General features: G+C 36.6%; 1 protein-coding gene across 4 annotated transcripts; it reads right to left on the bottom strand.

The window, feature by feature from the left end:
• LOC18770562 (uncharacterized CRM domain-containing protein At3g25440, chloroplastic) lies at positions 2,510-8,299 on the bottom strand. 4 transcript variants are annotated; one of them, XM_020567606.1, is made up of 5 exons: positions 8,045-8,298; positions 7,721-7,923; positions 6,954-7,422; positions 5,652-6,053; positions 2,510-3,493 (listed from the first exon to the last, which is right to left on the bottom strand). In XM_020567606.1, the coding sequence occupies exons 2-5, from the start codon at positions 7,777-7,779 to the stop codon at positions 3,320-3,322; spliced, it is 1,104 nt and encodes a 367-aa protein (XP_020423195.1). In that variant the 5' UTR covers positions 7,780-7,923; positions 8,045-8,298; the 3' UTR covers positions 2,510-3,319. The 4 variants fall into 4 exon arrangements, 3 of the variants coding, with proteins under 3 accessions (XP_020423195.1, XP_020423196.1, XP_020423197.1); XM_020567607.1 differs by having other exon boundaries at positions 7,721-7,985; positions 8,086-8,298; XM_020567608.1 differs by having other exon boundaries at positions 2,510-2,937; positions 3,335-3,493; positions 7,721-8,297.

Here is a 16,786-nt window from a genome sequence, read left to right as displayed (position 1 = left end):
CTAGCCCTTACATGATTGAATAAGAATTGAGGAACTTCTTGTCCTTCATTAGTTATATAAAAATTGAAATTATTGAGTATCTCACTTTACCTGATAAAGATTGGTGACATGAAATATCATGTTGATATTGATCTTTACTCTTAACGAAAATCTAGAATTTATGACAAATAATAAAATACAGTTGAAATCTTGTAAGTAGATATACAAGATAAATATCTATAATAAAATGCTAATTTCTTTGTAAAATATCAAATTTCATATGCACTAGATATGTAAATGAAAATAAAAATAAAATAACTTATATGTTTGGAATAGAGATGTCAAACGAACCGTACCGGGCCGGCCCATTCCATTTAAACTCGTGCTTTTTAACGTTTTTCGTGTCGTGTTGGGCCGACTCATTTAATTTATTGGGCCGTGCCGTGCCGGCCCATTTAGTAAAATCATTTATCCCGGCCCGGCCCAATGTCCATGTCCACATTGAAACAGGCCAGGCCGGGCTTGTGTCGTGCCCATGCTCATGCGATACTCGGGCCCAAGAACCAACCCATTTAATTTAATTTTTTTTCACTTGAATTTTTTTTTTCCACTAGATAATTCAAATTATAAAAAATTAGAGGCAATAAATGATGAACTATTTGAAAACATTAATCAATCAAACATCCAAACAATATGAAAGGGCGGAGGGCAAAAGTGTCCAACTCCACAAAGTCCACTTCAACTTTTCATCTTTAAACAACTTATTATTTTATATGTGAAGAAATATCTTGCTTTGATTATAATAGAAGCATATATGTCATATGTATTGATTAGATATCAAGTCCAATGTTGTTTAATTAATTTGTAGTTGATATGTTTAATTAATTAAGGACCCAAGTAATCTCCCTAAAATGAAAGACATCATATATATGTTTATGATTATTAAAAAAAAAACCATATAAACAATGACATTAGATGTCAAATTATTACATTCTGACCTTTGAGAAAGAAAAAAATGTTAAGTGGGTCGTGCTTGAAGCGGGCTTGGGCTCGTGCTGTACTTGAAGCGGACTCAGGCCAAGCTCGGCCCGGTCCATTGGACCTCATTTTTTTATTCCGGCTCGGCCCAAGTTTTTGTGCCATGCCGAGCACGGCCCATTAATATTCGTGCTCGTGTCGTGCCGTGTCTCATTTAAACAGGCTGGGCTCTTGCCGTGTTGGGCCGGCCCATCCCGTTTGACACCTCTAATTTGGAATCATGTTGTTCAGCTTCCTTTTATTGATGCACTTCTTTCCATTTGTCAAAGCCTATGTAACAAGAGTTCTATACTTGCAATATGCAAGAGGAAACTATTCTATTTCTAAGACAGAAAAACAAAACCTCAAGTGGTTAGAGGCTCGTGCTGATAATGTGTTATATAACCAAGAAAAAATTATGGAGAGAATTGGAAAGTAGAGAAAGACAATAGAACTTGTGTCAATCAACTTGCATCTCTCATACTGGTAACACCTCTTATTTATAGGCTTACAATGATATGAAGACATTAACAACTCATAAATTATAAACTCATAACTATGATATTTAGTGCATAAGTTATATAGAATTAGAAAGGGAGAATGCTAAGAGGTATGGTGGTCATCTAGCAACTCATGCATTTACAACATTATGTTCCTTTTTTCTACAAATTAAGCATAAAACTTCTTAATTTATCTTCTATTTCTCTCCCTTAAATCTTGTAGGTTGGTATCTAATATTTGAAATAAAAACTCCTACATCTCAACATTTTTTTCTCGTTCTCTTTTTATGTTTGAGTTGGGTACCTTAATGTTGGAATATATGAACTTTTTTTTTGTGTTTCTTCTCTGTGTTAGAATATAAATTATTAACTTTATAGTCTTTAATAGTGTAGATGATAAGATTAGTATTCAATAATTTTAAAATATGACATTCAAGAAAATTATGATGGTATATATTACGATACTAATCAATATAAAATGATATAATAAAGTGGAACAAACTGAGTAGTTAGTGTGGTAATAATTTAATAACCGGTTAGTACTTGAATGGTCCAATTCAAATTATTTTTTAAAATTTTATGTAGGGACCCCTCTAATGCAAAACTTGGCTTTACAACTGCACGAATGTTGCATTGCAGCAGAGCCCCAACCATTCAAAGAGCATGAAATTTCAATTTTATAAATTTGGTGAAGAGTGCAGTGCCAAAGAGGAAATTACTTTGGGTTACTACTATGCTTGGTGGGATTTGAATTAAATAAAGAAATGGCTTGAATATTTGAATTAAAATTAATTAGAATTGTAATTGTTTATAAATTAAAAAATTACCAAGTTTAATTAAAATGGCATAAGAGAAAAATTCTGAAGCTTGTGCAAAATGTACCAGGGGGAGGACCATCTGATAAGGAATGATAGAATTTCTTTAGCAGTCTTGTTCATCCCTTATACTATAAGATCCAAAGATTGGACCCTCTAGTTCCATTCATATCAAAACCTCCAAAGGAACAGCATTACTAGTTGGCTCATTTGAGACTTTTTTATTATTAAACTAGGCCACTTCCTGAAAGTATCAACTATTGAGAAGGAGAATTCAAAGACATCCAAACTTTGCATCTTAAAGACTTGAAGCATAGGTTAGGACTTAGAAGTAATGTGCTCACATACGGTTCGAAATAATTGAATTGGTATTGCAACTTACAAATCATATCAATTTAGTCTTCCAACACTATACTTATTTGGTGGAGAGAGAGAGAGAGAGAGAGAGAGAGAGAGAGAGAGAGAGACCAAAGAACACATGCAAGGCACAATATCAGATTTTGTGTGTCGTTTTGATAGCCCTTCAGATACTCAGATTTTGGAGCTTTTGCCAATCACTGTCCCTAGCCAAATTTTGTGCGACTGCAGAGGAGACTTGGGGTTTGGAAGAAGGGTTAACTGGCAAGCTGTCAAAAGGAGAGAAAGTGAAACTTCTGAATACCCAGGCTACATACATGTTTACGTCTTTGTTTAAGATCACAATTTTTGTGACTTAAGCGTCTTGAGAAGCTTCAAAGAGATCTTGTCTAGGTATTTGGTCACTGATTAGTGGGGATTATGGTGTAGGAAAAAGCCTGAGGGGTGTTGTATGGTGGAAGTATGGTTATGTATAAGGGTTCGCTCGCTCACACCCAAGCTTCGGAAGCAGTAAAAAGTATAATGCTCTCGCCAGCAAACCTTTGGCTTTCAAGGTCGCTTTGTATTGTATTTTCTTTTATAAAATGAAAAAATAAAACTAAAGACCAAGCATCAAATCCAACGTTGACCAATGATCTGGTGGCATAAGGGTCAGAAGAAAAATACCTTATCATTCATGTGTTGATCAAAGACTTGTGTTGCATTCTCATTTACTTTCTTAAACCGAGCAAGGTGCTTGTGATACTCTTCCAGTTCTTTCCCCAGTTTTTCAATGAACTGACTTGTATGTTCAAGGGACTGCTCATACTTATATTTTTCCAGGGCCTGCAGTTTTTCAAACAGAAAGGCAACTGTAACATTTATTTTTCATTCGTGTGTGAATCAATGCCTTTTTAAACCAAATTTTCAATTGGCCTTCATAAAAATAGAAAATATATTTTAAAAAATCTACACACTTTCAAAATCACAACCTTCTGGGGGTGATGGTTCATCATATGTCAAGTACACCATCAATTTTTTCTTCGACCAAAAAAAAAGTGCAGCAAACACGATAGGTAACCTAGAACTGTCAATTTACTTTCGTTATATTAAACACAAGCTGACCTTCCAAAAGAGAGTAGATTTTTGTTTTCTTTTTGACGAAAAAATATAAAGGCTAAATTGAAAGTTGACCTGCAAGAGTAGAAAGATTAAGCACCTAATCTACATTTTAAAACTTAGAAACAGCAACTTCCACTCAGTACAATAGTCCTTCTCAATCAACAAAAACTGCACTAAAGGGATGCCTTCGTAATGTTTGGACGAGTACACCCAAAGAGAAGCTAAAAGTCTAATAATATGCCATGTTACTTCAAACCTTCCTCCCTGTCTTCAAACATTCTCCTGTTCCATTCTGAACAAACACCACAAAAGAGGCAAGATGTGCTGTATCAAAGAGTAATACCTTCTTGTTGGCCCCTTTACCAAAAAGCTCCCATATTACTTCCAACCTTCCTCCCTGTCTTCAAACATCTCTTAAGAGCCACATTTCCACTTCTTTATTCATTCATGTTAGAAATAACTTCTTCTTTTTTTCATGAGAAACAATATTTAATTAAAAAGCTTAAGAAACTACAGAAAACAAGAAATCCCTAAAGGCTGAAGAAAAAGAATCCCATAAGGATGCCCAGAACCTGACTTTTTCTCAAGAATTCTTTTATTTCTCTCCAACGAAGTTACCCAAAAGACAGCTAATACAATCACAATTCCACAAAATTCTAGCCTTCCTTCCGCCACCAAAATACATTTTTCACAAAGAATGTTTGAAGGTGATTGAGGAATAACTCACTTAACCCCTGCTTCCCTGACTAACTGCCACTACAGCCTCAAAGCATGTGAGCAATGTACGAATAAGGGAATTCCAGATTCCACCTCTTTTTTTGCACAAGATGCACCAGTGAGGAGATAGACAAACCTTAGATCTTACTCTTTCTACCAAATCAAAAGTATTTCATGAGTGATGATCCAAGCCAAAACAAGAACCTTAGTAGGTACACTGGACATCCAAACCATTTTAACAGGCCAGAGAACAGGAAGGTATTGCCTATCACACCGAAAGTTAAAATTTATTATAAATAATAATAATAATAATAATAATAATAATAATAAAGTCTTACAAGAGAAAACCCTGGATCAATCCAGTTTCCACTTCCTCCTATCTGGCCTAGTGTTGATAGCTGATAATTCTCCACAACTGTTAATAGTGCTGCAAGCTCCTCAATTTCCTCTTATTATACGAAATTCCAATTCACTTGACCTGCATGACCCTCAGAGAAATCAGACACCCTAAAATTTGGACCCCTAGATAGCCTGAAAGAGATGGGGAAATCTTGAGCCCCCTACCGACTATAAACTGACAACAACCAGAAAAGCCTCCCAACCTTGACCAATACCTTCTCATCCCAACCAGTCTCCTGAAGGACATATTTTCTTCTAATCAGATGATGCCACAAAGAATTCTCTTCGAAAGGGAACCACCACAATAATTCATGTAGCTATGACATTCACTCTTCTTTACTCAACTAGTGTTATATGTAGTTATAATATTAATATCTACTATATCCATTGAAACTTAATTTGAGTTTTTGCGACTGTTTGATTACCTATTCTATTTGTCCATTAAATTTACTGATGCAACTTAAACTTAACTTGAAGAAGCCATCTCACAACGGGGGGGTGCTAGCTTATAATGCAACAATAGCTAGTACCCATCACTGCACTATGCATCCTTGCAATGCAAATAAGTGAACAACCACATCACATCTTTCAGGCATTGACAAAAATAAAAAATAAAAATTATAACCCAAACACAGATAAATTAAAACATGTAAATACATTTCATTTTCAGGACAAGACCAGAAAATTCCAGACTAAACCCCTTTACTTTCATGCATTGACTACCATATTCTAAAAAATGAAAAATTTAAGGATAGCTGAAAATTACCTTATTTTTAGATAGTGTATCCGCAGGTGACATTACTTTCGGCTGAACATAGTTCTTTCCCCGGTAGAAAATTACAGTATTATTGGGTTTTATGTCAATCACAATGCCTTTACTCAGTCTAGCAAGCTCTTGAGCATATTCCTGAACCTGTCCTGGCTTACAAGGCTTGCAAATCACCTTTACTGTCTCATGCTTCTTCCAATGCAAATGCATATTTAGAACCACACCTCCAAATACTCCCCGCCTTCCTACTGGGACATAATTCTTCTTTTTCTCACCAGTTCTCTTAAGATAATGTTTTTCTTCTTCAGTTAAAATTTCAGGATCATGTATATCAGCAGGGGCTTTGGCAACCTCAAATTTCATCAACTTCTCAATCAACCATGCTTCCTTTCGTTTTGCCTAAAGAATACACAAGTTGACAGAGATAAAGTAAACATACGTACTTGGGAAACTAAACATATGCAGAAAATAAGAATATTTTCTTCTAGAGGTTTTACTAATGCAGGAGCATCTAAGAGGCTTTCCAAGGCTAAGTGGGCCATCTAACTAGTTTGGGTTTTAGTTGTTTTCTTTATCTATTATTTGTCTTGTTTTATTTTTATGTTTTATTTCAGTTGGTAGAATAGAGTTCTGCTCCTATTTTTTGTAAATAGTCATGTGAGATTTTTAGTATCTTGTAGGGCTAGGATTAAGTACCTATTTAAATAATCAAGGTCTAGGATGGTCTGGCTGCTGTAGCTCTAGTATAAATACTCTTTCAAGAGGCTTTGTTAACAGCTTTTATGCAGAAAATCAGATTCAGAGTTCCTCTTGGGTCTTAGGACTCAATTATCGACGTTCCAACTTCGATCCTATTGCTTATTATCTCTTTTTTCAGTTTTCTTATTGCTGGAAATTCCCCTAGAGTGGTTTTGGTCTGCTACACCAATCTGACAGCAGCCTACTGCTTCTGTCCTACATCATTTGAGATGGTCATGTCCCAGGAAATGCAGAAATTTATGAACAGAGAAAAATAGAAAACCTAAAAGAGATAATAGCCGTAACCATAAACTGTGGTTATCAGAATCAAGGTTACTGAGAAAACGTTTTTTCATAAACTTGGGGAAATTTGTAAAAATTCAAATTCTTTTGTAAGAAACAAAACTTTCACGAAACCTGCTACAAATGCTGCCCTAAGAGGATAGACACAAAACCAGAAAGCTCAATTAAACAGCGATAACAGGATCAGGAGCACCAAAACGTAAAACAAATCCTGAAATAGTGGCATCAAATTATGCATAAATAACAAAGCGGTCCAACCTTTTCAAGTTTGTATCTAATTCTAACTTCTGGATTTGGAGAATTCATCTTCTTCTTGGCCTTCAGACGGTAAAATCGCAGTTCATTCAGTTTGGCCTTCTTGGACACTTCAGCTCGTTTGGCCATCTTCTTCCCTTTGGTTGAGGAACCAGTTTTATCAAGTGGCTTACCAAATGAAAACCTCACAACATCATTTTTTGTCTTCAGCTCAATTGATGTACTACTCATGCATCTAGCAGGCGGACAGTTTCTAAGAACACTTTGACAGTCAAAAATATTTGATCTCCGCACCAATGAAGAATCGAATGAGGAGGATACATATGGAACTTCTAAGAAAGACGTCAATACACTGTATCTTTGCCTTTGCATACACATATTGCAATAAAGAGACTGTCTAAAACGTGCTATGGTTGGCAAAGAGAGATTGAAAATATTTTGTGCTAGACAACTGAACCAGACAAAAGAGCCCCTGTATAAAAGATAGACGTGATTTGTCATCAGTGGTGTTTGAAATGCAAGGGAAAATTCAAAGTATATTGTAGGAGCAAGTGTAAGGCAGAAAAAGGTGAAGAATTTCATGAGGCTGTACTTAAGACAATCAAAAGTTTAAAATTTCAAAATAGGATATCAACAATGACAAGAGCAAAGTAAACATAATGGCAAGGCACTTATTACAATCACACAACTTCTAGGAAGAACGATCAATGAGAGTCCAATAGATGATTAACAAACTATACCACAAACTGGGGTGAAAGAAAAAAGAGTACCTTTTGATGGCACTCGGAGAAGAGCGAGAAGCGGCTCTTACAGAAGTTGAAGCAAACATTATTAACACCCACACGAAAAGGGAAATCACACCCGGACCTCAAGCTCCAGAATCCCAGCTCCACCGGGACCGTAAGGGATTTCCAAGTAATGAGATTGATATGACTTTCCTGTATTACACTCACTCAGGCAATTTTTCAAACACCTTGTGGGCATTAAAATTCCATCAGTAATGGACCTCTGAACCCAACCAATTTACCTACCAATCTATGCATCAATAAACAAATTTAAGCAATCAAACCAAACTAATTATTACTTGGCCTTACTTTCAATCTCAACAATCAAGCCAAGAAAATGGGATGAGTACCATAAGCCCATTTGCTCATCCATTATCCACGGCAATTTGCCTTATTCGTTGTTGCCTGCCACATGATCACACCGTCGATCTCCCTTGCGCTTGTTTGGCGCGGAAATTTTAATCAATCTGGACGGCTGAGATCAAATTCCGAAAAAGTCACAGTCGGGTAAGTGAAACCCAAACCCGAAAGAAAACGACCCGGCACACGTTTTGAACAGCAAACCCATGAAGCCAAGAAGACATACGTCACATAGTTTGAGTGAAAGCGGCAAACTTGGGGAAGACCCGAAAGAAACTAATAAGTAATGCATTGTAAGTTATTTACTGGAAAGGGTTAATTGTAAATTTACTCTCTAAACTTGTATGCTATTTTTAATTTGTACTATCAATTTTTTTTTTTGGAAAATTAAATATACGAACTAATTTTTATTGTCAATCATAAACATAAATATATATTTAATGTCTTTCATTTTAGGGAAATTACTTGGGTCCTTAATTAATTAAACATATCAACTACAAATTAATTAAACATTGGACTTGATATCTAATTAATACATATGACATATACGCTTCTCTTATAATCAAAGCAAGACATTTCTTCACATATAAAATAATATAGAGCTTTAGTTTTAAAACACAATATAGTTTACTAATTTGGAAGATAAGAATACAATTTCATCTTATTAGCATAAGGCCAAAGACCTAATGTAGTACCTAATTTTACAAAAATATCATTAAAAAATATCAAAATTACACACAATGCCACTCCGTCTACGGCAAGCATACTGTGCCCCTCGGCCACAACCGAGGGCCTCCAGCCGCCGGCCACCACCGCTGGACTTTCGCCACCAGCTGCAGGGGATTAACTCCGTTGCCCTTTACTCACCTTTAAAAAAAATATTTTGTGTCATTGAATGGACTCGAACCTTGACCCTCAAAGGAGGAAGGCTCACTCACAAACCACTACACCAAACTTGATTTTGTAATATTTATTCAGTTATACAATATTTATATACACAATCAATGATTTTAAAAAATAAAAATAAAATTCATTTCAACACTTATTCATACATAAAAACAGAAACTGCAACAAAAATACAATGTAGATATCAATTATGTTAAAAAAATAAAAACAGCTACAAAAACAATTGTAATTAAATGAAAACTGCAATGCAGTTTCCATGTTCCAAAAGTCCAATTTTGAGTTTCCTTACTCTTAGGTAGTTCTACTCTTCTCTTGCCCACCCAATTCCTTACCTGGGTAGCCTCTACTCTTCAAATTGGTGAGGTTGAAGGCCAAGGAAAGAGCAAAAATTCAATTGTAATTAAATAAAAACTGCAATGCAGTTTCCAAAAGTCCAATTTTGAGTTCTCTTGCTCTTGGGTAGTTCTACTCCTCTTGCCCACCCAATTCCTAATCTGGGTAGCCTATACTCTTCAAATTGGTGAGGCTGAAGGCCAAGGAAAGAGAAAAAATCCAATTGTTATTACCAAAATTGCAATGTAGTTTGTGCGAAACTACAATGCAAAACCTGTATAAAATTTTACTGAACTAAAGCTTAAATGGTATTGCGAAATATCATATGACAGTGATGACATCAACCATATCCAAATCAAGACAAATGCATAGTAAGTGAGTGAGCTTTAAAATAAGAAGTTGCAGCTAAAAAACAGTAATTCAATAGCATCAATATACTATGTACAAACCGTAATTCAATGAGAAAGTTGGGGTGTGAAGGGACCAACCTGGGCCAATCAATTATAATTACCAACTCATATACACAATTAAAATGGCACATGTGGGTAGTGTCTAGCAGCATATCTAGCAAATTGTGAAAATAGCCCTTTGTCATTAGACTCATCTTTGTTGTCTCTTCCACCGCCCATCTTACTTCAACTTGTAACTAATGCACACATAAAAATCATAATTCAAAAAATTAGTTGGGAAACCAACAACCAAAAGTAATCAAATAGAAACAAGCACATTAACAGCCACTAAGCAACCCCACATCATATCATAGTCTGAATGGTGCCCAATATATGCAAAGTTCACTAGTTTAACAGAGTCCAACCAAGAAAAATACAAAGACTATGTTGCAGAGAAGATTCACAAAATTAGCCCAAGATATGACCTAAAGGTTCTTAAATTTGGGCAACCATGATCTTTAACTTTTTAAACAGAAATCCTGTTATCATAATGGTTTTACTTCGTATATTATATAGTTAATAGCATGAACTGTTTGGCAAAACTTCAAATTGGCGAGGTTGAAAGCCAAAGAAAGAGCAAAAATCCAATTGTAATTAAATGAAAACTGCAATGCAGTTTCCAAAAGTCCAATTTTGAGTTCCCTTGCTCGTGGGTAGTTCTACTTTTCTCTTGCCCACCCAATTCCTCATTTGGGTAGTCTCTACTCTTCAAATTGGTGAGGTTGAAGGCCAAAGAAATAGCAAAAATCCAATTGTAATTACCAAAACTGCAATGCAGTTTCCGAAACTACAATGTAGTTTGTGCAAAACTACAATTCAGAACCTGTGTAAAATTTCACTAAACTAAAGCTAAAATGGTATTACAAAATATTATATGATAGTGATGGTATCGACCAGCAATATCAAAACTCAAAAACATACACAAATGTTAGTAAATCCTCTGTATATTTATGTTTTTATTTCACTAATTAGAGAACAATAAGCAGGCACACCATCTTGGTATATTCTAAAAAGAAGGCATGGAATGAGCAATTAGGAGCAGTATCAGGTGCGGGCATAGTATGACTAGTGTCAAAGCCCGTGTTCCTTAGTCTCTTAAAGGGAAACAAAGGGAAAATCTATGTTGGGTGTTTATACAGCAAACCCTAAAGTTCTGAAAAGAATTGAAAAGGCTAAATGCCAATTCTATTGGATATATTCTTATACCAGAAAAATGGGGTTGCCTTCATGAACTTTTTTTTTCTGCTACTCATTCTACCACGCATGCATGCACACAACAATGTAGGTCTACATCTCGAATTGGATCAATAAAGATAACTTATATACTGCCAGTTCATGATAGTTTTTAAAGCCTGACAGTATATGGATTAAAGAAATCACCTAACAATATATGGATTCATGAAGAAGAGCATAAAGTGGATTTGTGTCAAAAGATGACCACTTGTCAAACTGCAAACATGGAATGGTTTAAGGTTTATAACTTTATACCAGGTATGTTCAAAGCCTTGGATTCAACATCAATAACAAGCAGTTATTTTCTTACAGCATCCAAGAAGTAATAACTGATTTCCTTTGGTGCTCCTGAAACTATTATAGGATCCTAGGCCTTCTCAAACCGCAAATGTGGCAAATTTTCTCATATTGTATGAGTTTATTAGTTAGCCTTGAACTAAGATTAGCAAACTACAAGCTGAAATTGTAAAAACTAACAGTATACGGAGAAAGTGGAAAATGGCTCAAATTATAGGGATCAAGTGTAAAGTGATGAATGATAACATACCTTTGATGACCAACCTAGTTTGACAAAATCTAACAAGCCAAAGTCTATAGCCTTCAACTGTGAATCCTCATCCTTTGACGAAAATAGAAAATTCTGAACAAGATACACTTAGATGAGTATACATGAATGTGAAATGAATGCAAGTTACAAACAACAACTAAATGCTTGAAGAAAAAATGTAGTTATGAAATGAATGCAAGTTACAACTCCAGAGGCAATAGCAGTAGTCATCTAACGTCAAAAACATTAAACAAAATCACCAAATAAGACAACACCAATACAATACGAATTTAAAAAACACAGACAAATAGCAGAAAACAAAGCATAGAAGGGTACTAGAAGAAAGCCAACTGTCAAAACAACAAAATGAGACAGGATGCAGCAATCTGACTAGAACATAACTTGTTTCCAGAAGAAGATAAAACTAGAAAATCTACATACAAACTAACTCGTATCACCAATTCATAGTTAGACCACCAAGGAAATTATCATGACTAAATGTCAACTTCGCTCATATCATAAAAACCATTTTTGCAGATAAAATATGCATCTCTTCTTCCTTGGAAAGTATAACAATTACAAAAACCAAAATTGTTTCTATGTTTCCTGTAAATCATGCGTCCACCAACAAATCCAATTCAAACAATGCCAACAAAACGTTTTAAGGATCCATATCAATCACAAAGACGATTGATCATCCTTAGAATCCGCAAAACCCACTAATTCACAAGTCAGTTGATTAGTAAACTCAATCAAACTGAAAAATTGCATACCAGGTTGATAAGCTGCGAGTCAAGCAACTTGAGAATTCCATTGCATATTGATCTCTTGATCTTGGATCGATGATCACATATCATGGCCACGTAGTCGTCATTGCTGCCGGGGGAAGAGAGAGATATCGATCTGATCAACAAAAAGGAAACCAACAAATTTGGGTCAGGCTTTTAAACAAAAAGGGTATAATTGTCTTTTTAGTCACTAATGTAAAGTGGGCCAACGAATCTGGGCCTCCTCTTTGGCTTAATCCAAAATAACAATTCTTTTCTAGATATTAAAACCCAAACAAAAATACTCAATGTCTCAAATACTAATTAATAAAGTTAATTATGTATAATACCTAATTTATCTAAAATAATAAGTTGTTTAAAGATGAAAAGTTGAAGTGGAGTTGGACATTTTTTATCCTCTGCCTTTTCATATTTTTTGGATGTTTGATTGATTAATGTTTTCAAATAGTTCATCATTTCTTGCCTCTAATTATATGTTAATGTTTATAATTTGAATTATATAGTGGAAAAAAATTAAGTGAAAAAAATTCAAATTAAATGGGTTGGTTCTTGGGCTCGAATATGGCACGAGCCCCGGCCCGGCCGTTTCAATGTGGACATGGGCTTTGGGCTGGGCCGGGATCAATGATTTTACTAAATGGGCCTGCACGGCACGGCTCGATAAATTAAATGGTCTGACTGGATCCGGCATGAAAACATTAAAAGCATGAGTTTAAATGGGATTGGACAGCCCAACACGACCCATTTGACACCTCTAGGCCCGAGTATGGCATAGCACGAGTACGGGCACTGCTCAAGCCCAGCCCGACCCATTTCAATGTGGACATGGACTTTGGGTTGAGCCAAGATCAATGATTTTACTAAATGGGTCGGCACGTCAAGGCCTGATAAATTAAATGGGCTTTCTCGGCCCAACACGAAAACGTTAAAAGCACGAGTTTAAATGGGACGGGACGGCCCAGCACGGCCCATTTGATAGCTTTACCACAAACCTAGAACCCCATACATTTTTCTTCTCCTCCCATAACCCCATGCCCCCATGACCACCATCCCCCACTCCCACCCCACAGACCCCCTTTCGTGTTTTTCACCCCCAAGCCCAGCCTGCCCCCGGGTCTTTCTTCTTCTCCCATTCCCCATGACCACCACCCTCCACTCCCAGACAAATGCCCCACCTCTCACTTCTATTTTTTTCAACCCCCAAACCCAGCACGCCCCCCTGGGCTTTTCTTCTCCTCCCATTCCCCATGCCTACCACCCTCACCTCTCACAGATCCCTCCCCACTTTCACTCACCCTGATTTTCTTCTTCCCCATGACCACCACCCTCCCCACTTCTATTTTTTTACCCCAACACATTCTCCCCCCTTCCCCCCCCTCTCCCCCTCCCCCCAAAACCCCCAAAAGGGAGATTCACTATTATACTCAATATAATGACCCAAATTTAAATAAATAAATACATGAAATGTACTTTAGAAACACACCCAAATCTTATTTACATAACAAACGGGCTTCGAACTTCCTATAAATTACAAAACTGCCGTCAATTTCTTAAAACAAGCTCAACCCCAAAAATCTCTTATTTAAATTAAAAAAACCAAAACACTCAATGAGGTATCAAATGATAGGACCCGACCCAATTTCCGCTTTGGAATCCGAGCCGAATCCTGCGCGTGTCTGACACCTGGCGAATGTCGGGCACAAATGACCTTTTTACCCTTCTCGTTTCAACTTCTTTTAAAATTTCCCTTAGACTTCTGCCGAAAATTCGGCAGAGTCTCCCCTGTAATTTGACCAATCCCAAAATCTTCCACCTGTCAAACAAGCTCAAATATCGCACCAACTGCCAGACTATCTCAAACAACAGATCTCAAGTCCAGTTTTTCATGTTCAACTAGATATCAGAGCATTTCTACACATTTACATAATTTTAAGAAATTTACAATGAAATCCTACACTTTGGTGGTGGGGCGAAAGCTGAGAAGATGGCCCGAGTGGTTTACTTCGTACTTCTATGGCCTGGGGGCGAAAAACAAGGTTAAAATTGTGAGTGGACAAAAATAAGGTTCTTAAAAACAATTTAGAACATAATAACCCCCGTTTTGAAATACTAGGGATAGAAGTCGATAATTTAGCTATATTTCAATATAAAGTACTCAATAAACATGAATAAATATACTGATGAATATATTCGCATAACTGAACAAGTATATAAAGATAGAAATGCATGAATATCACAGAACTGGTATAAAACAACTGAAAGTCGTAACTGTATAAAAGAGCTTAAAATCCTTTGAAACTACCACCTAATTGTACCCCTGTCATATCCGTCAATTCCCCTGGCAGGTCTCGGGCGTCACGCAGGCTACCCGAGCCGCAAACTGGCAAAATCAGGGGACTATGATCAGCCTGATCCGTCGGCAGGTCTCGATGACACCAAGTCGACTCGAGCCGCTCTGGCAGGATGCAGGGGACCGTAGTCAGCCTGATCTGCAATCCTGGCAGGTCTCGGGGACACAGAGTCAGCCGAGCCGCAATCCTGGCAGGTCTCGGGACACCAAGTCTGCCGAGCCGCAAATCCTGGCACTCACGGTCCGAGCGTCCCCGAAACTCATGAGGCAAAGTCAAGTGCACTGACGTAACTGAAATCAGACTGGATGTCCGTAGACATCGGTCCGACTGTGGGTAATCACCAAAGATAATGGGTACACGGTGGTTCTGAAATAACTATCTCTGATAAATGCTGATAATCCACTGTATTCTGGTAAATCTGAGCTAAATTACTATTTCTGTATCAAGAACCTCAAATCTGTTTGCTCGGCTAAATTTTATAAAAATAAAGATATTTCACAATAAAATTCATGTTATAACACTTATTCAAAATCAAATAGAAAATATAATCATAAAACCGTTTAAGAAAGAAAAGTCCACTCACTGTTGATCCGAGCTAGCTGGACCCTTCGAAGGTCCCTCATGTGGGTCAACTGGACCCCTGGTGCCTTACTCGATCGATTTGGTGGAGAATTGAAGGAGAACGAAGAGCTCAAAGTTCAAACTGAAAATCCGGCAAAAAGGCAGATTCCGGCGAGCTCCGGCCACGACAACGGCGGCGATGGGTCAGAAAATGACGGAGGTCGAGTGGTGGTTCGTTTGGTACCAACGACGGAGATCGGCTCCAAGTGTGGCGGCCGTGGCGACGATGAAAGCGAGCGGAGGTCGGGGCTGGGTCGAAACGGGAAGAGAGAGAGAGAGGAGAGAGAGAGAGAGGAGAGAGAAATGAGGAGAGAGAAGAAGGAGAGGGATAAAAATCTGACTTTCTGACCAAATTACCATTTTGCCCTTCGCGGTATTTTAATCGTATTTTCTTTGTTACAACTCCGATTCGGGTCTACTCCATGTCTACGGACTCGTTTCGCCGTGCTCTATGCAACGGCACAAGAGGAATTGCCAAATTCTTTCTTGATTAAAAAGTCAAATTTTCCCCATTAAAATATGCGAGGGCAAAATCGTCTTTTGGGTGGAATAAAGAAATCCTAATTTTTAGATATTTTGGTTTGGGTTATTACATCAAAAATAAATTCAATAGGGCCAACTGTCAATTTTTGATTTTTTTTTTTGGAGTTTGTTTATAGAAATTAAATGGTATAGGGTCTATCTATATCACTACTGCTAAGAATGGGTATATAACTCCCTTCTCCCTCTCTCCCTATCTCTCTCTCTTTGTTTATTTAAATTGATTTTTTTTTCATTTTAAAATTCATATTATATTATTTTATAGTATTTAATTATTTTAAAATATAAATGACTAATTGGCCCTCATATTTAATGGCAAATTGTATGAAATGTTGAGATTTAGATAACAGGAGGGGAATTGGCGAAAAAAAATTAGTTCTTGTACTTAATTTTTCAAAGAAAAAAAAGTTAAGGGTACAAATTTAAAATAACATACAAGTTCAGGGGGTAAACGGTCACTAACTATCAATAAATGGTCACTAACTAGAATTGGAAGAAGGAAAGGAAAAGATTTCTTGACCTGCAAGTAATTTGGAGCTACAATAGGATTGACAAGTCTTGCCCATCGAGCAACGGACCTAGTAAAGGTTTAGTGTGTCAATTCGAACGTGAGCTACACCAAAACGTAGGGGTAAGCATCCACACATACATTCATTTATCTAGTGAAGGACACCCCGATCGACCAAGTTTGAAAGTAGTTAGGTTGAAGTACTCTAATTTTTCATAACGTACGCTAAAACTATTTAAACCAATGCACAACAGAAACAATACTTTTATTATTTTTTAAGTCAAAAGTACAGGAATTATTCTATATCTATATGTTATTTGTCAGACTTTGTCTTCCTTTTATTTTATTTTATTTGTTAATTATTTCTTCTTTTCCTTATGAATAATGAATTACAAAACTAGAAACTGTGTGTTGA

This window comes from Prunus persica, chromosome G7 (genome assembly GCF_000346465.2).
Source record: "Prunus persica cultivar Lovell chromosome G7, Prunus_persica_NCBIv2, whole genome shotgun sequence".
Taxonomy (NCBI): domain Eukaryota; kingdom Viridiplantae; phylum Streptophyta; class Magnoliopsida; order Rosales; family Rosaceae; genus Prunus; species Prunus persica.
The sequence above is the reverse complement of the archived record's forward strand: the minus strand, read 5'-3'. Positions and strand labels throughout refer to the sequence as shown.

Coding starts and splice junctions, on each gene's coding strand:
- LOC18770562 (XM_020567606.1), bottom strand. CDS start 7,779: ATGTTTGCTTCAACTTCTGTAAGAGCCGCTTCTCGCTCTTCTCCGAGT. Junction 6,054..6,953: donor TTAGATACAAACTTGAAAAG/GTTGGACCGCTT, acceptor TGTATTCTTTAG/GCAAAACGAAAGGAAGCATG. Junction 3,494..5,651: donor ATACACTATCTAAAAATAAG/GTAATTTTCAGC, acceptor GAAAAACTGCAG/GCCCTGGAAAAATATAAGTA.